The following is a 16880-nucleotide window of genomic DNA, read 5'->3' as shown; positions in this document are numbered from 1 at the left end:
ATCTCTCATTTATTCCTCTCATAGTTAACAGGAAGCTAAGGATAAGGTTCTCAGAAGGCCACTCCCACTTCATTTGACATCAATGTGAGACTATTTCCTTATGCCATTTCCTCCTCTCTCTTCCCCAGTCTTTTTCTGTGGGTTTAGCTCTTTGTTTGTTTAGGTATTTGTTGCAGTGCTGGTGGTAGTGGTTAGAGCATTTGTTCCCAACTGTGAAACAGATGTGCAATACACAAGCTCTTGTCAAATGACATTGAAACAGAGAACTGTCCAACAGACTTGAAGCTAATTGTTGGCTGATCACATATAACATCCATCTATCTATCTATCTATCTATCTATCTATCTATCTATCTATCTATCATCTATCTACCCATCTGTGTATCTGTTTATCTATCTAATCTATGTGTATTTTTGTATGTGTGTTATACAAATGTGTGTGTATATATAATGTATATCATATATGTAGATCTATTATATATGTAGATATGAGTAAATATATACATACATTGCATGCATGTCTTTGTGTGCATATATATACATATAATATACACATATAATACACATATACACGTACAATATGAAGTTATATACGTACATACGTATATATAAATTTGTCAAAGATTCAAAACAAAGACCAAAATGATTTGTGTCAGTCAGGCTAGTCTAAGCTCTGCTGCATCAAAATAAACTATCTCAAAATCTAAATGTCTTAAAACATAAAAGTTTGTTTCTTGCTCATGAAAAGCAAATGGGGGTAGGTATAGGTGGGCTGTGATCCATGCAGTCACGCAGGAACCCAGGCTGGTGACTGGGTCCCCTTTGGGAATATCACTGGTTCCCATGGCAGTGGAAGGGGAACTAGAGGGTCTCATTTTGGCTTTTGAATGCTTTTGCTTGAAAGTGACACAGTCACTTATGCTCACAGCCCATTGGCCAGAGATAGCCGTATGTGAGAGACAGCCTTATGTGATTGTCTCCCTGCATCACAATGACCTGGAGGGGACTCCAGAATCTCTTCCCAACTCCACTCCTGCAGCCCCTTTTGGAGTTAGAGTTTCTGAGTGCTTTGTTTGATGGTGACCCTGAGTCCTGGTTTCATTACAATGTTATTCAATCCCTTTTGAAAGAGTTCTCATGATAAATTATTTTCAGAAATTGATCTTGGGAGGAAGGGTAGTCCTCTTGAAAAATTGATGTAGTTCCTTTTATTCCCACAAATAATGAATATTAGTTAACTTGTCATTCCCTTTTAGTCTTGGCTAATAAGAAGTTCAGGGCAAAATTTAGTTCTCAGTTATAGTCACTATGTCAGCCTGGGAATTTTGTAGGATTGCTCCTTCCTGTACCTCATTATAAGACATTTCCTGTTTCTTTCTTTCCTTCTTTCTTTCTTTCTTTCTTTCTTTCTTTCTTTCTTTCTTTCTTTCTTTCTTTCTTTCTTTCTTTCTTTCTTTTCTTTTCTTTTCTTTCTTTTTTTTTTTTTTTTGAGACAGGGTCTCACTCTGTTGCCCAGGCTGGAGTACAATCATGCAGTCATAGCTCGCTGCAACCTCAACCTTCTGGGCTCAAGTGGTCCTCCCGCCTAGCCTCCTGAGTAGCTGGGATTATAGGCATGTACTACCATGCCCAGCTAATTTTATACACACACACACACACACACACACACACACACACAGATGGGGGTGCCCAGGCTGGTCTCAAACTCCTGGCCTCAAGGAATCTTCCTGCCTTAGTTCCCCAAAGTGCTGGAATTACAGATATGAGCCATCATGCCTGGCCCATTTCCTATTTCTTTAATCATGTCCTGGTTGAGTATATGACTTTTATTGTGTACTGACTCCTGTCTCTTTTGGAAGTTGCCAGAGTTTACATTGTACATCATTAAATATAATGTCAAATAATAGCTTCCATTCAGTGACGGCTTCCTTGATGTTGGCCGCCTTCTGTGCCTTATCTTGTTCATTCCTTACAACAACACTATGAGATATTATTGCCAGTATTGTATGGTTGAGGAAACAGACTCAGAGGGGTTAAGTGACTTGCCCAAGTTCACCCAGCCAGCAAATGGAAACTAAGCCCAGTTCTATCTGACACCAAGGGCTGGATTCCCAACCACTTTCATTTCATAGCGTCACATAGACAGATGATTCAATTCAGGTAACGTATATTCACCTAGAAGACCTGTCTTCACCTAGGTTTTGTTTTCGTTAGTTCTGATTTTCTTTGATTTATGTGTAAGAAAATTGGAAATACTTGTGAGCCAAAACCCTACCGCTTTTTTCAACTGGTGGGTCCTGGGAGAATCGAAAGGTTTTACATTACAGCTTCTGGTTTCTCATTTTCTTTTTAAAATTTAGGAATATAGGCCAGGTGCAGTGGCTCACGCCTGTAATCCCAGCACTTTGGGAGGCCGAAGTAGGTGGATCATGAGGTCAGGAGATAAAGACCATCCTGGCTAACACGGTGAAACCCCGTCTCTATTAAAAATACAAAAAAAAACAAAAAACAAAAAGCCGGGCATGGTGGCGGGCACCTGTAGTCCCAGCTACTCGGGAGGCTGAGGCAGGAGAATGGCGTGAACCTGGGAGGCAGAGGTTGCAGTGAGCCGAGATCTTGCCACTGCACTCCAGCCTGGGAGACAGAGCGAGACTCCGTCTCAAAAAAAAAAAATTTAGGAGTATAGATTTACAGAGATGTGCATAACTCTTAAGTGTGAAACATGATGAATTTTTACAACACACACATATATGCCTCCCTTTAACCACCACTCAAGATCATCAGCCAGCACCCCAGAGATTCCCTCATGTAGTTCCTAGTCATCACTCACCTCTTTCCTTCCTCAAGGTAGCCACTATTTTGACTTCTGTCACCATGTATTACTTTGCCTGCTCTTGAACTTTGTAGAAAGACTGTACAGTATGAACTCTGTTGTGTCCAACTCTTTTTCCTCATCCATGTGACATTCATCCATGACATCTCATGCAGCAGAAGTTCAGTCTTTGTTGCTTCTCTCTAGTATTTCATGGGATGAATATTCCACGATTCATTTACTTATTCCACTGCTGAACGACATTCAGATTGTTTTCAACTTTTGGCTCTTATGAAAAATAGTTTCTGGCCAGGCACAGTGGCTCACGTCTGTAATCCTAGCACTTTGGGAGGCCGAGGTAGGTTTTTACCTGAGGTCAGGAGTTCAAGACCAGCCTGGCCAACATGATGAAACCCCATCTCTACTAACAATGCAAAAATTAGCCGGGCATGGTGGCAGGCACCTGTAATCCCAGCTACCTGGGAGGCTGAGGCAGAAGAATTGCTTGAACCTGGGGATGGGGGTGTAGAAGTTGCTGTGAGCCACGATGGCATCCCTTAACTCCAGCCTGGGTAAAAGAGCAATACTTCATCTCAAAAAGAAAAAAAAAAAAAAAAAGAAAGAAAGAAAAAAGAAAAAGAAAAACAGTTTCTGTGAGCATTTTTCTTATCTTTTGGTAGAATTACTCATTTCTCTTGGACTAATACAGTTGTATCTGTTTTCAGTTTCTTGAATTTACTAAGCGTCATTTAGCTGGTTAGATGTAATAGCTTTGGGCTTTGTTAGGCTGTGGAAGTTGCTGGAACATAAATATAACTTTCTAGTCTTAGAATACAAGTAAACAAATGGGATCATTTTTCATGTTAGGAAAAGTAATTTGCAATAAAGCACAGCATTTAGTCTTCTTAGTACTAAAGACAGTTTGAATAGGCGTTCTTATTTGCAAAACTGGCATATTTGTCAGAATTCTTTTTTGTTCATTTGCAAATGATAGACACCCATCTCAAACCAACTTTAGTCAAAAAGAGAATGTAATGACTCAAGTATCCAGCTGCCTTCAGGTTTGGCTGGATTCAGGTGTTTAAGCAATGTCATCAACATCTGGCTCCTCTTTCTGTTTATCTCTTCGTTCTGTTCTCCTCCCTGTTGGCATCACTCTTAGGCCCTTCTCCACTGGTGACCACTGGCAGCTTCAGGTCTAAAATTTCCTAACTCTGGCCAGGTGCAGTGGCTAACACCTGCAATCCTAGCACTTTGGGAGGCCGAGATCAGATCGCTTGAGCCCAGGAGTTTGAAACCAGCCTGGGCAACATAGAGAAACCCTGTCTCTATAAAAATACAAAAATTAATCAGGCATGGTGGTACACACCTGTAGTACCGGCTACTCAGAAGGCTGAGGGAGGAGGCTCACCTAAGCTTGGGAGGTCGAGGTTGCATTGGGCTGTGATCATGCCACTGCACTCCAGCCTGGATGGCAGAGTGAGAATCTGTCTCAAAAAATAAAATAAAATAAAATTTCCTAGCTCCAAGGCCAGCAGAAGACAGAGCTTCTCTCTTCCCTACAGTTCTGATAAAACTCCTAGAATTGAATCTCACTGGATTTAACTGGGTCGTATGCTCTGACAGAATCAATGTCACCAGGAAGATAATAATTCTGAGGGGTCATATTCCACACCTGGCCCACAGGGACTGACAGTGTGGGAGAGGTGTTACCCAGGGAAAAGTGTTAATCACAAAAGCAAGAAATGGATGCCGTGCAGGGACACAATAATGAAACACAGACGTCAACTATGCTGAGAAATATAGACAAGGGTTGGCACACGGACATTCTGAGACTGCAGGTGTTGGCAGAAATTTAATATTGTCTTAGCTTTGATTACTCAAGTCTAACCCTTGTCATTTACAGAGAGATAAACTTGTAAAAGTTGGCTGAGCTTTAAAAATGTTCTACTTCCTTCTTTCAAAAACATCACTGTTCATCTCACCATGCTGGCTTGAAACTGTAGAGATATGCTTGTCTTTTATTTTCCTTCTCACTCTTTTCCTATTGGATCAGCCAACAAATTCTATTGATTCTTTAAATTTTCCCCCTACTAATTACTTTTTTTCTCTATTCCCTCTGACATGACATCGGAATCTCCAGGCTTATGTATATATTCTATCCCCTTAGACACCTCAGTGAAATAAGAGTACCTCTTTCCCAGTAAGCCTTGTCCTGGTCCTGGAGGACTGACTGGGTTTACATGCCCATTCTTGAGCCAAACCCTGTGGCCAGAGGGATTGTGGACACCTGAGTCATGTGACCATCCTGGAGCTGGTCAACCGGTCAGGAGTGCAATCAGCCCTTCCTATATCACCTGGACCAAGAGTGAGGGGGGAATGATGCCCAGAGGAAACTCAGGACATTGATACCAGCAGAATGGGAAGTGGGTAGTAGACAAGTAAAAATAACAGATATCCAGCACACTTAGAAATGAACACTGGAGGCCAGGTGCGGTGGCTCACACCTGTAATCCCAGCACTTTGGGAGGCTGAGGCAGGAGGATCACTTGAGCTCAGGAGTTCAAGATCAGCCTGGGGGGCAATAACATAGGGAGACCCCATCTCTACAGAAAATGAAAAAATTAGTTGGGCATAGTGATGCATGCTTGTGGTCATAGCTACTCGGGAGGCTGGGGTGGGAGGATCACTCGGGTCCCAAGAGATCGAGGCTGCAGTGAGCTATGTGTACCATTGCACTCCAGCCTGGGTGACAGAGAGAGACCCTGAGAAAGAAAGAAAAAAGAAAGAAAGAAATAAAGAAGAAAGAAAGAAAAGAAAGAAAAAAGAAAGAAAAAGAAAGAAGAGAGAGAGAAAGAAAGAAAGAAAGAATGAAGGAGGAAGAAGGAAAGGAGGAAAGAAAGAAAGGGAAAGGAGGAAGGAAGGAAAGGAAGGAAGGAAGGAAGGAAGGAAGGAAGGAAGGAAGGAAAGAAGGAAAGAAGGAAGGAAAGAAAAGATCAACAGAAAGAAAGATCAGCTAGGCATGGTGGCCCCTGTCCGTAATTCAAGCACTTTGGGAGGCCGAGACAGGTGGATCACCTGAGGTTAGGAGTTTGAGACCAGCCTGGCCAACATGGTGAAACCCTGTCTCTACTAAAAATACAAAAATTAGTGTAATCCCAGCTATTCAGGAGGCTGAGGCAGGAGAATTGCTTGAAGCCAGGAGGCAGAGGTTGCAGTGGGCCGAGATTGCGCCACTGCACTCCAGCTTAGGCTACAGAGTGAGACTCAATCTCAAAAAAAGAAAAGAAAATTAAAACTACATCACCTCTTATTTCAAAGTGTTAAAAGAAAATCTTTAGACAAATTAAAGGTAACAGAGTTTAATCAAGCAAAGAATGATTTGCTAATGGGACAGCCTCCCCAGCCAGAATAAGTTCTTAGGGACTTAGGTACTGCCGCATGTTGGGTCAAAGAAGATTTATGGACAAGAAAAGGAAAGTGACGTAGAAAAAATGGAAGTGAGGTACAGGAACAATGGATTGGTTACAGCTCAGCATTTGCCTTAGTTGAACACAGTTTGAACAATTGGCTGCCTGTGATTGGCCGAATTCAGTGATTGGTACAGGAATAGGTTACAGTCTGTTGACACCTCCACTTAGGTCACAGTTCATTATGTACAGAGAACTCTTTAGGCCAAACTTAAAATATGTTATGAGGTAGCTTTGGGCTAAATTTAACAAAAGTATGCTGTGGTCTGTAGATCGGAGCTTATGGAGCTCATAAAATCTTATTTTCAAATTGAAAGGGGTCATAGCAATTGTCTACGTATGCCAGTCCTCTAGTTTCCATTAACTATTCTTCTTTTATGCACTCATATTAATTTATGCTTTGAACCCTAGAACCTCAAGTGTAATCAAAAAGCACAAAAAGTCCTTGTTTCTTTCAATTCTTTGGTTCACTGATCCCCTCCCCCATAACCAAGGGAATATATTGTTCAAGATGTAAGCTTAGTTGCGTGTGTTAAAGACCACAAAAACAGTGGTTTAAACAAGATAATTTTATTTCTCTCTCACATGATAGTCTGAGCTGATACAATGGCTGTGCTCTGTGAAGTCACCAGCAACCCGGCATCCTTTCCTCTGTTGTGCGTTCATTCCAAATGCAGGTCTTAGCTTTGTGTGCGAGACCCAAGATGGTGCACCGTCATTTCCGCATTCTGGCCCACAGGAAGCAAGAGGGAGAAAGGGAGGAATAACTTCTTTCCTCTAATAGCACAGCCTGGAAATTGGATGTATCACTGCTGCTCTCATCCCATTGACCACCCTCATGTTCATACCTTGGTGCAAGAGAAGCTAGAAGCATAGTCTTTATTCTAGGCAGTTGTGTACCCAACTACGAAGGAAAGGAGAACAGATACTGGAAGATAACCTGCAATCTCTGCAGGGAAGGAAGTGAAAAAAAATCTGACTTTTTCTTTTCTTCTTGTTTTTCAGGTGGAAAAAAAAAAGATCCCTGAGTAATTGCAAATGCTGGGACAGTTTAGCACTCCAAGGTGAAGAGTCCATACCAACATGTCTGCCTACTATAGGAATAATGGATCTGAGGAAGACCCAGATTACCCTGACTATTCAGGGTCTCAGAACCATACACAGGGGTATTTGAAAACTCAGGGTTATCCAGATGTTCCAAGTCCTCTAAACAATCCATACTACCCTGGCACCAGGAGCAATCCATACTCTGTAGCCTCCAGAACACGTCCAGACTATCCTGAGTCTCTGGCAGAACCAAATTATCCTGGATCTCTGAGTAATCCAGACTATTCTGGCACCAGAAGCAATGCATACTCTGCAGCCTCTAGAACAAGCCCAGACCACCCTACCTCTCTACCAGAGCCAGATTATAGTGAATTTCAGAGTCATCCATACCACCGAGCATCATCCAGACAGCCAGACTACCTTGGATCTCAACGAAATCCTGATTTTGCAGGCTCTAGCAGCAGTGGAAACTATGCAGGCTCCAGAACACATCCAGATCATTTTGGCTCCTTAGAACCGGACTACCCTGGAGCTCAGAGCAACTCTGATCATCCTGGACCTAGAGCCAATTTGAACCATCCAGGCTCCAGAAGGAATCTAGAACACACAAGTTTTAGAATCAATCCGTACACAGACTCTCTGGGAAAGCCTGATTACCCAGGCGCTGACATTCAACCTAACTCTCCACCCTCTTTTGGGGAGCCAGACTATCCCGGCGCTGAGGACAATCAGAACTTGCCAAGCACTTGGAGAGAACCTGATTATTCAGATGCTGAGAATGGTCATGATTATGGCTCTTCTGAGACCCCAAAGATGACCAGGGGGTAAGTTCAGGTATATATCCCTTCATTGGGAGTGTAGGCTGAGTGCTGGACCATTAAGTCAATGGAATTTGGTTGGTGTGGTTTAGATTAGAGATATATATGATGGTTTCCATGACCTGAAGTTGTGGTGAAACTCACATACCTATCTGTAGACCTCACCTGGGCCATGGACTCTCAGTTTGAGGCTTCAAGCCCTTACCTGAACTTAATCTTTCACCATCTCTTCCTTAGATCACCTTCCCATTATCCTACCTCTTCCTAATTCAATCCCTGTAAGACATCTAGATCCACACTGTTTTGACCCTGCTACATTGCCAACAAGGTTAAGGCTTGACACTCACAAATCCAAACACTTTAATCAAAATTACATCACTAATAATGAATTGTTATCCAGAAAATCTTTTGAAGATCTAACTCCATGAAGTCAATTAGTTTTTTATGTAATATGTTTGCACCACTTCTTTGGTTTTTTGGGTCGTTGTTTTTTTTTTTTTTTCTTTTTTCTTTTTTCTTGAGACAGGGTCTTGCTGTGTCACCCAAGCTGGAGGGCAGTGGCACAATCATAGCTCACCACAGCCTCAACCTCCTGGACTCAATCGATCCTCCCGCCTCAGCCTCCCAAGTAGCTGGGACTACAGGTGTGCACAAGTAGCTGATTGTACAGGTGTGCACCTATTATGCCCAGCTAATTTTTTATTTTTTTGTAGAGATGGTGTTTCGCCATGTTGCCCAGGCTAGTCTTGAAGAAGGCTCCCAACTGCTGGGATTATAGGCATAAGCCACCATGCCCGACCATGTTTGCACCACTTCTGATTTTTACACTTTTATTTCTATTTTACTGAGATTGTCAGAATTGATGACTTTTCACCAAAACTTTACTGCAGGTTTGATTCACTGATTATCTGCACTATTTGAATCTAATTTTATCAATTATTATTTTCACCATTTTCAGTATTCCTTTAAGGCCGTTTTTTTATGTTGTCTAAGAAGCTGTACCAACTTGTACTGTGAGCTTCCTGAGGGCAGATACCCTATGTTTTCCTCTTTGTATTCTCACCTCCTAGCCCATTTACCCTAACTGAGGGTTGGCATTTAGTCTGCATTTGTGGAATGGAATGGAATGGATGGATGAATACATTAATGAATGGATACATGGATGGATGAATGTATGTATGGTTGGATGGATGGATGGATGGTAAATGGATGGATGAATACATGAATGAATGGATGGATACATGGATGGATGGATGGATAAATGTATTCATCCATTTATTTATCCATCCATACATGGATGGATAGATGAATGGATGGATGGATGGATGGATGACAATCCATACTATACTATACTATACTCTTGGTTGGATAGTGATCCATCATTTTGGATTTTAGGGCGCTCAGCAGAACATCTTCAATCCAGCCCTCATTTCATCACAGGAGTGATGGCCCCTTGAGCAACCTTTGGGGAGAGAATGAAGATTACCCTGAAGGCATTGAAATGGCATCCATGGAGATGGCAAACTCATATGGCCACTCTCTGCCGGGTGCTCCTGGAAATGGCTATGGTAAGCATTTGTTAAGCTGGGATCGTATCTTGGGAAGAAAATAAAATCAGTGGATTTAGGAGTGCGGTCATTAAGGAGACTTGGCAATAGGAGAATTGGTGTATCCTTCCAATCTCAGATTGGATTTTTTTACATACAAAAGTTGAGAATTCAGTGTTTAGAGAAGCCAAGTTAATTGTCACCAATTATTTAAAAAAACGCCGGGTAAGGGTTGTGGAAAATGGGGACCTGTGCACCCTGTGCCTGCTGGAGGTGCTGAAGCTCAGTCCACAGTGGCTATGTGGCAATGTGGGCTCATTGTGGCGAGATCCTCATATTTTTCAGAAGCCATATATTTGGGGTTTTATGTGAAACCTGATGTTTATATGTTCCAAAATAATTTTTAAAAGTAAAAACAGTGATCTTGGCAAACAAAATCACATTTTTTGTTAGCTGCCAGTGGTCACCTGTAGTTTAGGATATCCTAAAGGCATTCAGGCAATCAGCACATACGTGTTCAGAACCTACCGAGGGAAAAGGGAGTTAAGAGGTAGCTCTGCCCTCATGTTATTTAAAGTCTAAATAGATCAACAAAAGTGCTACATCAATACTAAAAAAAAGGCCGGGTGTGGTGGCTCACGGCTGTAATCCCAGCACTTTGGGAGGCTGAGGCAGGCGGATCACCTGAGGTCAGGAGTTTGAGATCAGCCTGGCCAACATAGTGAAACCCCGTCTCTACTAAAAATACAAAAATTAGCCAGGTGTAGTGGAGGGCACCTGTAATGCCAGCTACTCGGGAGGCTGAGGCGGAAGAATCATTTGAACCCAGGAGGCGGAGGTTGCAGTGAGCCAAGATCGCACCACTGCACTCCAGCCTGGGCAATAAAGCAAGACTCTGTTTAAAAAAAAAAAAAAGACTAAAGAAAGTTAGCAAGCAAACTATTAATATTTGAAAAATCATGTTGTCCTCATAATTGGTTGTGTGTATAGGTAAGATGCTTAGCTCCAGGAGGCAAAGAAAATTCTAAACAGTTCTTTTTTTTTTTTTAGACTGTCCTGCTCTGTCACCCAGGCTGATCATAGCTCACCGCAGCCTCGAACTCCTAGGCTCAAGCAATCCTCCCACCTCAGCCTCCCCAGTAGCAGGGACTGCACTTACATGCCACCATGACTGGCACTTTTTTTATGCTTGAGAAAGATGGGGTCTTGCTATGTTGCCTGGGCTGGTCTTGAACTCCTGGCTTCAAGCAATCCTCCAGTCTCGGCCTCCCAAAGTACTGGGATTACAAGTTTGAGCCTGGGCCAATTCTGAACAGTTCTTACTTTCCAGGAGGAAAAAAAGACGTGTTCCAGGAAGCCATTTGATGGCACAAAAGAAAAAAAAAGCCAGGCAATGTTAAAGGAATTTGGAGCCTGTGGAGGTCAGAAAAGGGAGGAAGTGTTCAACCAATAAGAAGAGAACAAGAGACCCAAGCGCTGGAAGATGCAGATGGAGGATTGATGAGCCTTGAGGAGTAGATGGGGAAGGTTTGGAAGAAGGTAGAGAGGAGGGGACAGGATGCATAGCCCTGTACTAATGAAAACACTGACTGTTAGCACAGAACATTTTCATTCCGGGCCTAATTTTAAAAATTAGCTGGGCATAGTGGCACACACCTGGGGTCCCAGCTACTTGGGAGACTGACACAGGAGGATCACTTAGCCTGAGAGGTTGAGCTGCAGTGAGCCATGATTGTACCGCTGCACTCTGGCCTGAGTGACAAAGCGAGAACCTGTCACAAAAAAAGAAAGGACAGGACGGAAAAGAGAAGGGAAAGGAAGGGAAGGGGAGGGAAGGGGAGGGGAGGGGAGGAGAGGGGAGGGGAGGGGAGGGGAAGGAAGGGAAGGGAAGGGAAGGGAAGGGAAGGGAAGGGAAGGGAAGGGAAGGGAAGGCGGAGAGGAGAGGAGAGGGGAGGGGAAGATTGGGGGAGGGAAGGTAAAGAGTGGGGGAGGTGAGGGAGAGGGGGAGGGAAGGAAGGAAGGAAGGAAGGAAGGAAGGAAGGAAGGAAGGAAGGAAGGAAGGAAAGAAGGAAAGAAGGAAGGAAAAAGAAAAGAAAATATCCCTGGCCAGGCACAGTGGCTCACGCCTGTAATCCCAGCAATTTGGGAGGCTGAGGCGGGCGGATCACAAGGTCAAGAGATGGAGACCATCCTGGCTAACACGGTGAAACCCTGTCTCTACTAAAAATACAAAAAATTAGCTGGGCATGGTGGCAGGTGCCTGTAGTCCCAGCTACTCGGGAGGCTGAGGCAGGAGAATGGCGTGAACCCGGGAGGTGGAGCTGGCAGTGAGCCAAGATCACACCACTGCACTTTAACTTGGGTGACAGAGCAAGACTCCATCTCAAAAAAAAAAAAAAAGAAAATATTCCTTGGGGAGCACAGACATCACTTGTCCAGCCCAGGGCTATTCCAAACCTTTATTCCATGCATTCCTCCATTGGGGCAATAGAAATCCCAATGGGGAAATATCCGCTCTTGAAAGGCCAGAAAACAATCTCACTTTTTTGATGTATAAAGCAGAGATACACATGTAGTACATAAACAGATACAGTGTATCTTTGGTATTAAAATTTCTTAGAGGATGGCAATGAAGAAAAAATATCTCCCCTGCTTAGGGGGCTGATAATGAAACAGGATTGAGACATACTGCGCTGCTCCAGTGCAAGTGGAACTTATAATTGCAAGCAAATCTTGAGTGTTTCCTATGCCCTGGAGTCTCTGTCCAGCACTTGACTTTGATTATCTCATTTAATCTGCACAACTGCCTTTCAGGCAGGCACTGTTGCTCTCCCTGTTTTAACAGATGGGAAAACTAAGGCTCAGAAAGAAACATGCACAAGGTCACTCACTTACTAAATTGACAGAGCCAGGATTGAATCCCGTTTCTCTACCCAAAACCTGACCTCTTATTTACCCTGCGTTAGTGCTAGGTTGAATCAGGGCAAACACAAACAGATTCGTGGTCACGAAGCTATATAGAACATGGGGAGTTAAAATACTTAAAAAACAAAAAAAGCAGGTCGGTATAGGTCACTTCTGTAGGATCCTTTGTAGGACAAAGTTTGCAGCCGTTGGCAATCACTTGTCCAGTGTCACCCCATCCTAATAAAGTGTTCACTCCTTCAGGACAACCTATATTCATCTATGTACCCTCCAAGGCTCTAGGTGCTCTTCCTAGTGTCACAGTGCCTGGCCCACAGTAGGTGCTCGAAAAATGCTAACTGGGTTAATAACAACGACAACAACTGCAAGAGTTGTATCAGCTAGCTATTGACGCAGGAATTCTGCATAACAAACAACTCCAAAAATCCAGAGTCGTACAATAAACAAGCATTTATTTCTTATGGGTCTGCAAGGTTGGTTGGCATTTGGCTGAACTAGGCTGAGTTTGTTGTGCTTGGCTCTACGTCATGGGTTCTATTTAGTTCTAGTGTCCCTCTTCTTGGACCAGTGAGTGACCTAGGGCAGTGTCTTCCCATGCCATAAGCTGAAAGTGCTCAAAATGGCAAGCAGAAACACACGGTATCTTTAAAAGCCTTGGCTTGGAACTGGCACACTGTCCCTTCTGCCACATTCCATTGTTAAAAGCAAGTCACACAACTAAGCCCAATATCAATGGAGGTGGTCAAGGTAGGGGAAGTGTAATGTTTGCTGAATAACAATTAATCTACTACAACAGTTAATATATATTAGAGTTTACTATGTTCTAGAATTGTTTAATTATTTCACATGTGTTCACTGATTCAATTCCACCCAACAATCCTATGTGAAGGTCCTATTATTATCCCTATATATTTATTGATTTTTGAGACAAACTGTCCACTCTGTCGCACATGCTGCAATCTCAGCTCACTGCAGCCTTCACCTCCCGAGTGGCTGGGACCACAGGCACACTACCACCATGCCCAGCCAATTTTTTATGTTTTGCAGAGACAGGATTATGCCGTGTTGCCCAAGCTGGTCTTGAACTCCTGTGTTCAAGGGATCGTCCCACTTTGGCCTCCCAAAGTGCTGAAATTACAGGCATAAACCACCACACCCAGCCTATTATCCCTATTTTAGAGACTAAGATATTGAAGCTCAGAGCTGTTAAGACACACACCCAGGGGGTGCACAATTAGGAAGCAACAGGGCTGGGAGTTGATTCCCAGGCAAGAAACTCCAGAACGTCTTGCAATGTAATTTTGCATACTGTCTCCATCAAAATGTGCTCTATTTTCTCCATTTCTCCCAGCTACGTGGGAGGCTGAGACTGGAGAATCACTTGAACCCAGGAGGCAGAGGTTGCAGTGAGCCAAGATTGTGGCACTGCACTCCAGCCTGTGTGACAGAGCAAGTCTCAAAAAAAAAAAAAAAAAGGGGACTAGAGTAAGGCTATGAGTAAGGCTATGTTAGAGTGCAGTTTATATAGTCAAACAAAGAATTATTTTGTAAAACTTGCTTTTCAGTTTATATGTATAGGTGTGTCCTGGATCTCAGTGCAACCATTATTTATACACGCACACACAGACACACACACACACACTTTTTTTTTTATTGGGCTCCATGACTCATGCCTGTAATCCCAACACTTTGAGAGGCCAAGGCTGGCAGATCGTTTGAGCCCAGAAGTTCGACACCAGCCTGGGCAACATGGTGAAATCCCATCTCTACAAAAAATACAAAATATTAGCCAGGCATGGTGGTGCATGCTTGTGGTCCCAGCGACTCAGGAGGCTGAGGTGGGAGGACTGCTTCAGCCTGGGAGGTCGAAGCTGCAGTGAGCTGAAATCGCACCACTGCACTCCAGCCTAGGTGACAGAGTGATAACCTGTCTTAAAATATATATTAATATATATATTTAATGTATTTTTATTTTTATATTATATATTTTATATTAAAATATATTTATAAATAATAAATATATTTTTATGTATCATATTTATTTTTATATTATATAACATAAAATATAGGTTATATGTAACATATAAAAATATATGAATATATTATAAATACAAAAAATATATAAAATATATAGTATAAAATATATATATATATTTTTATATCATATATTTTATATATATATATATATATTTTTTAGAGACAGGGTCTCATTATGTTGCCCAGGATGGTCTTGAACTTTTGGGCTCAAGTAATCCTCCCACCTTGGCTTCCCAAAGCACTGGGATTACAGGCGTGAGCTATCTCGCCTTGCCAACAATTATTTTTAACTATGGCTTAGTCAAATGAAAAACCATTGATCTAGACTGAAGTTTTGTCCTGTTTTCCACCCAAGTTCTTAATCGGTAGTCTGTTAGAACCTCAAAGATAAGGTCTCAGTCTCATTAGCCGTTATGAACCATTATTAGCACATCATAACTATTGCATGCCAGGAATGTCTAGTGTGGTGAGACTAATCGGCAATGTCTCCTTCCTCTCCCCTCCAGTGAACCCTGCTTATGTAGCTGAAAGTGGTCCTGTCCATGCTTATGGAAACCCACCATTGTCTGAAAATGATTGGCACAAGTCACCCCAAGGTAAGTGATATGGTTTGGCTCTGTGTCTCCACCCAAGTCTCATTTCAAATTGTAATCCCCATGTGTCAGAGGAGAGACCTGGTCGGAGGTGATTGGATCATGGGGATGGTTTCCCCCATACTGTTCTCATGATAGTGAGGGAGTTCCCTTGAGATCTGATGGTTTAAAAGTGACAGCTTTGCCTGCACCCACTCTCTCTCCTGCCCCCACGTAAGACGTGCCTTGTTTCCCCTTTGCCTTCCACCATGTTTGTAAGTTTCCTGAGAAATGCCCCCAGTCATGCAGCCCCCAGTCATGAGGAACTGTAAGACAATTAAACCTCTTTTGTCTGTAAATTACCCAGTCTCAGGCAGTATTTTTATAGCAGTGTGAAAACAGACTAATACAGTAAGACTTAAAGGACAGTGACCAAAAAGTCAACCCTGGAGAAGGAACATGTCCAAGACAATCCAGCCATTGCCATTTTCTCTTGGCCTCTGGTGTGGTTACTAATGCAGAACCAGCTTAATATATAATTATAAAGTTTTATTTTAGATGTATAGTTTGTTGTCTTCTGGGGATCAGGGTGTCTTCATTAGGAATCTTCTGGTTGCAAGTGACAGAAACCCAATTCAAACAGGCATTAGCCCAAGGAGAATTCATTGGCTCATGTGGTAGAAGCATATGGGGGAAACTTAAATACTTGACAGTAGAAATATTAATACCTTCCAGCACCTAGTACAGTGCCTGGCACATAGTAGGTATTTTAGGGATATTTGTTAGATTAACTTGTTGAGTGAGTACAGAAATCAGGACCTCAGTCTGACTGTCAGGGAACTCAGTGTCACCTGGACTCTGGTTTCCCATTCATTTCTCATCTATGTAAAACTTGCTTTTCAGTTCTATATGTATAGGCGTGTCCTGGATCCTCAGCTCCTGGTCCTCAGCTCCTCTTTAAGTTAGACCTCATTCATCTCCATCAGAGTTAGAATTTGTCCACAGGCCAAAGAACATGGCCAATAGCAGGCCCATGTGAGCCCTCTGCTTAGCCACCTCGTTAGGAACTCTTGCTTCCTCCCTGGGTCCATCTCTAATGCGGGGGAGGGACTCTGGCCAGTCTAACTGGAGCACATGCCCACACTTGGACCAATCATTTTTACCATAGGGGACAAGACTGAGTCACCTGTCTATCCTGGGGCTAATGTCTGTGTTGGTGGGGACAAGATGCATTGATCAAAATTTTTCTGAATATTCGTATAATTATTATGATGATGGAATGTGGAAGCAATCAGACTGGTGAAAGATAGAAGGTGCTGCAATCAGTTAGGAAGCTCTCTAAGGATCACTGTGTGCGCTGATGAAGGTTGAATCAGAGGCAGAGACTGAAAAATAAAAAGGAAGCAACAAGCCAGGCACGGGGGTTATCCCTGTAATCCCAACATTTTGGAAGACTGAGGCAGGAGGCTTGCTTGAGCCTGGGAGGTTGAGGCTGCAGTGAGCTGTGATCACGCCATTGCAGTCTAGCCTAGGTGACAGAGCGAGACCCTGTCTCAAAAACAAACAAAAACAAAAAAGGAAGCAACAGAGGAGAGAGACAAGGGAATGCTGGAGCCACAAGGCAAATCTATGAGCAACAAGGAATAAATTAAT

At 42.8% G+C, this 16880-nt stretch overlaps 1 protein-coding gene across 3 annotated transcripts in view; it reads left to right on the top strand.

The window, feature by feature from the left end:
* TMC5 (transmembrane channel like 5) overlaps window positions 1-16880 on the top strand; it is a 91568-nt gene that overhangs the window by 23152 nt on the left and 51536 nt on the right. For 2 of the 3 annotated variants that reach the window (XM_030925581.1, XM_030925582.1), the window contains exons 3-5: window positions 7287-8152; window positions 9542-9714; window positions 15162-15251. In XM_030925581.1, the coding sequence (XP_030781441.1) occupies window positions 7365-8152; window positions 9542-9714; window positions 15162-15251 (1051 nt within the window). In that variant the 5' untranslated portion in view covers window positions 7287-7364. Of the gene's footprint in view, window positions 1-7286; window positions 8153-9541; window positions 9715-15161; window positions 15252-16880 lie in introns of those variants that run through there. The other variant, XM_030925583.1, reaches the window with a different exon arrangement.

The sequence above is a fragment of the Rhinopithecus roxellana genome, chromosome 20 (assembly GCF_007565055.1).
Source record: "Rhinopithecus roxellana isolate Shanxi Qingling chromosome 20, ASM756505v1, whole genome shotgun sequence".
Taxonomy (NCBI): domain Eukaryota; kingdom Metazoa; phylum Chordata; class Mammalia; order Primates; family Cercopithecidae; genus Rhinopithecus; species Rhinopithecus roxellana.
Note: the sequence above shows the minus strand (reverse complement) of the source record. Positions and strands in the feature narration are given on the sequence as shown.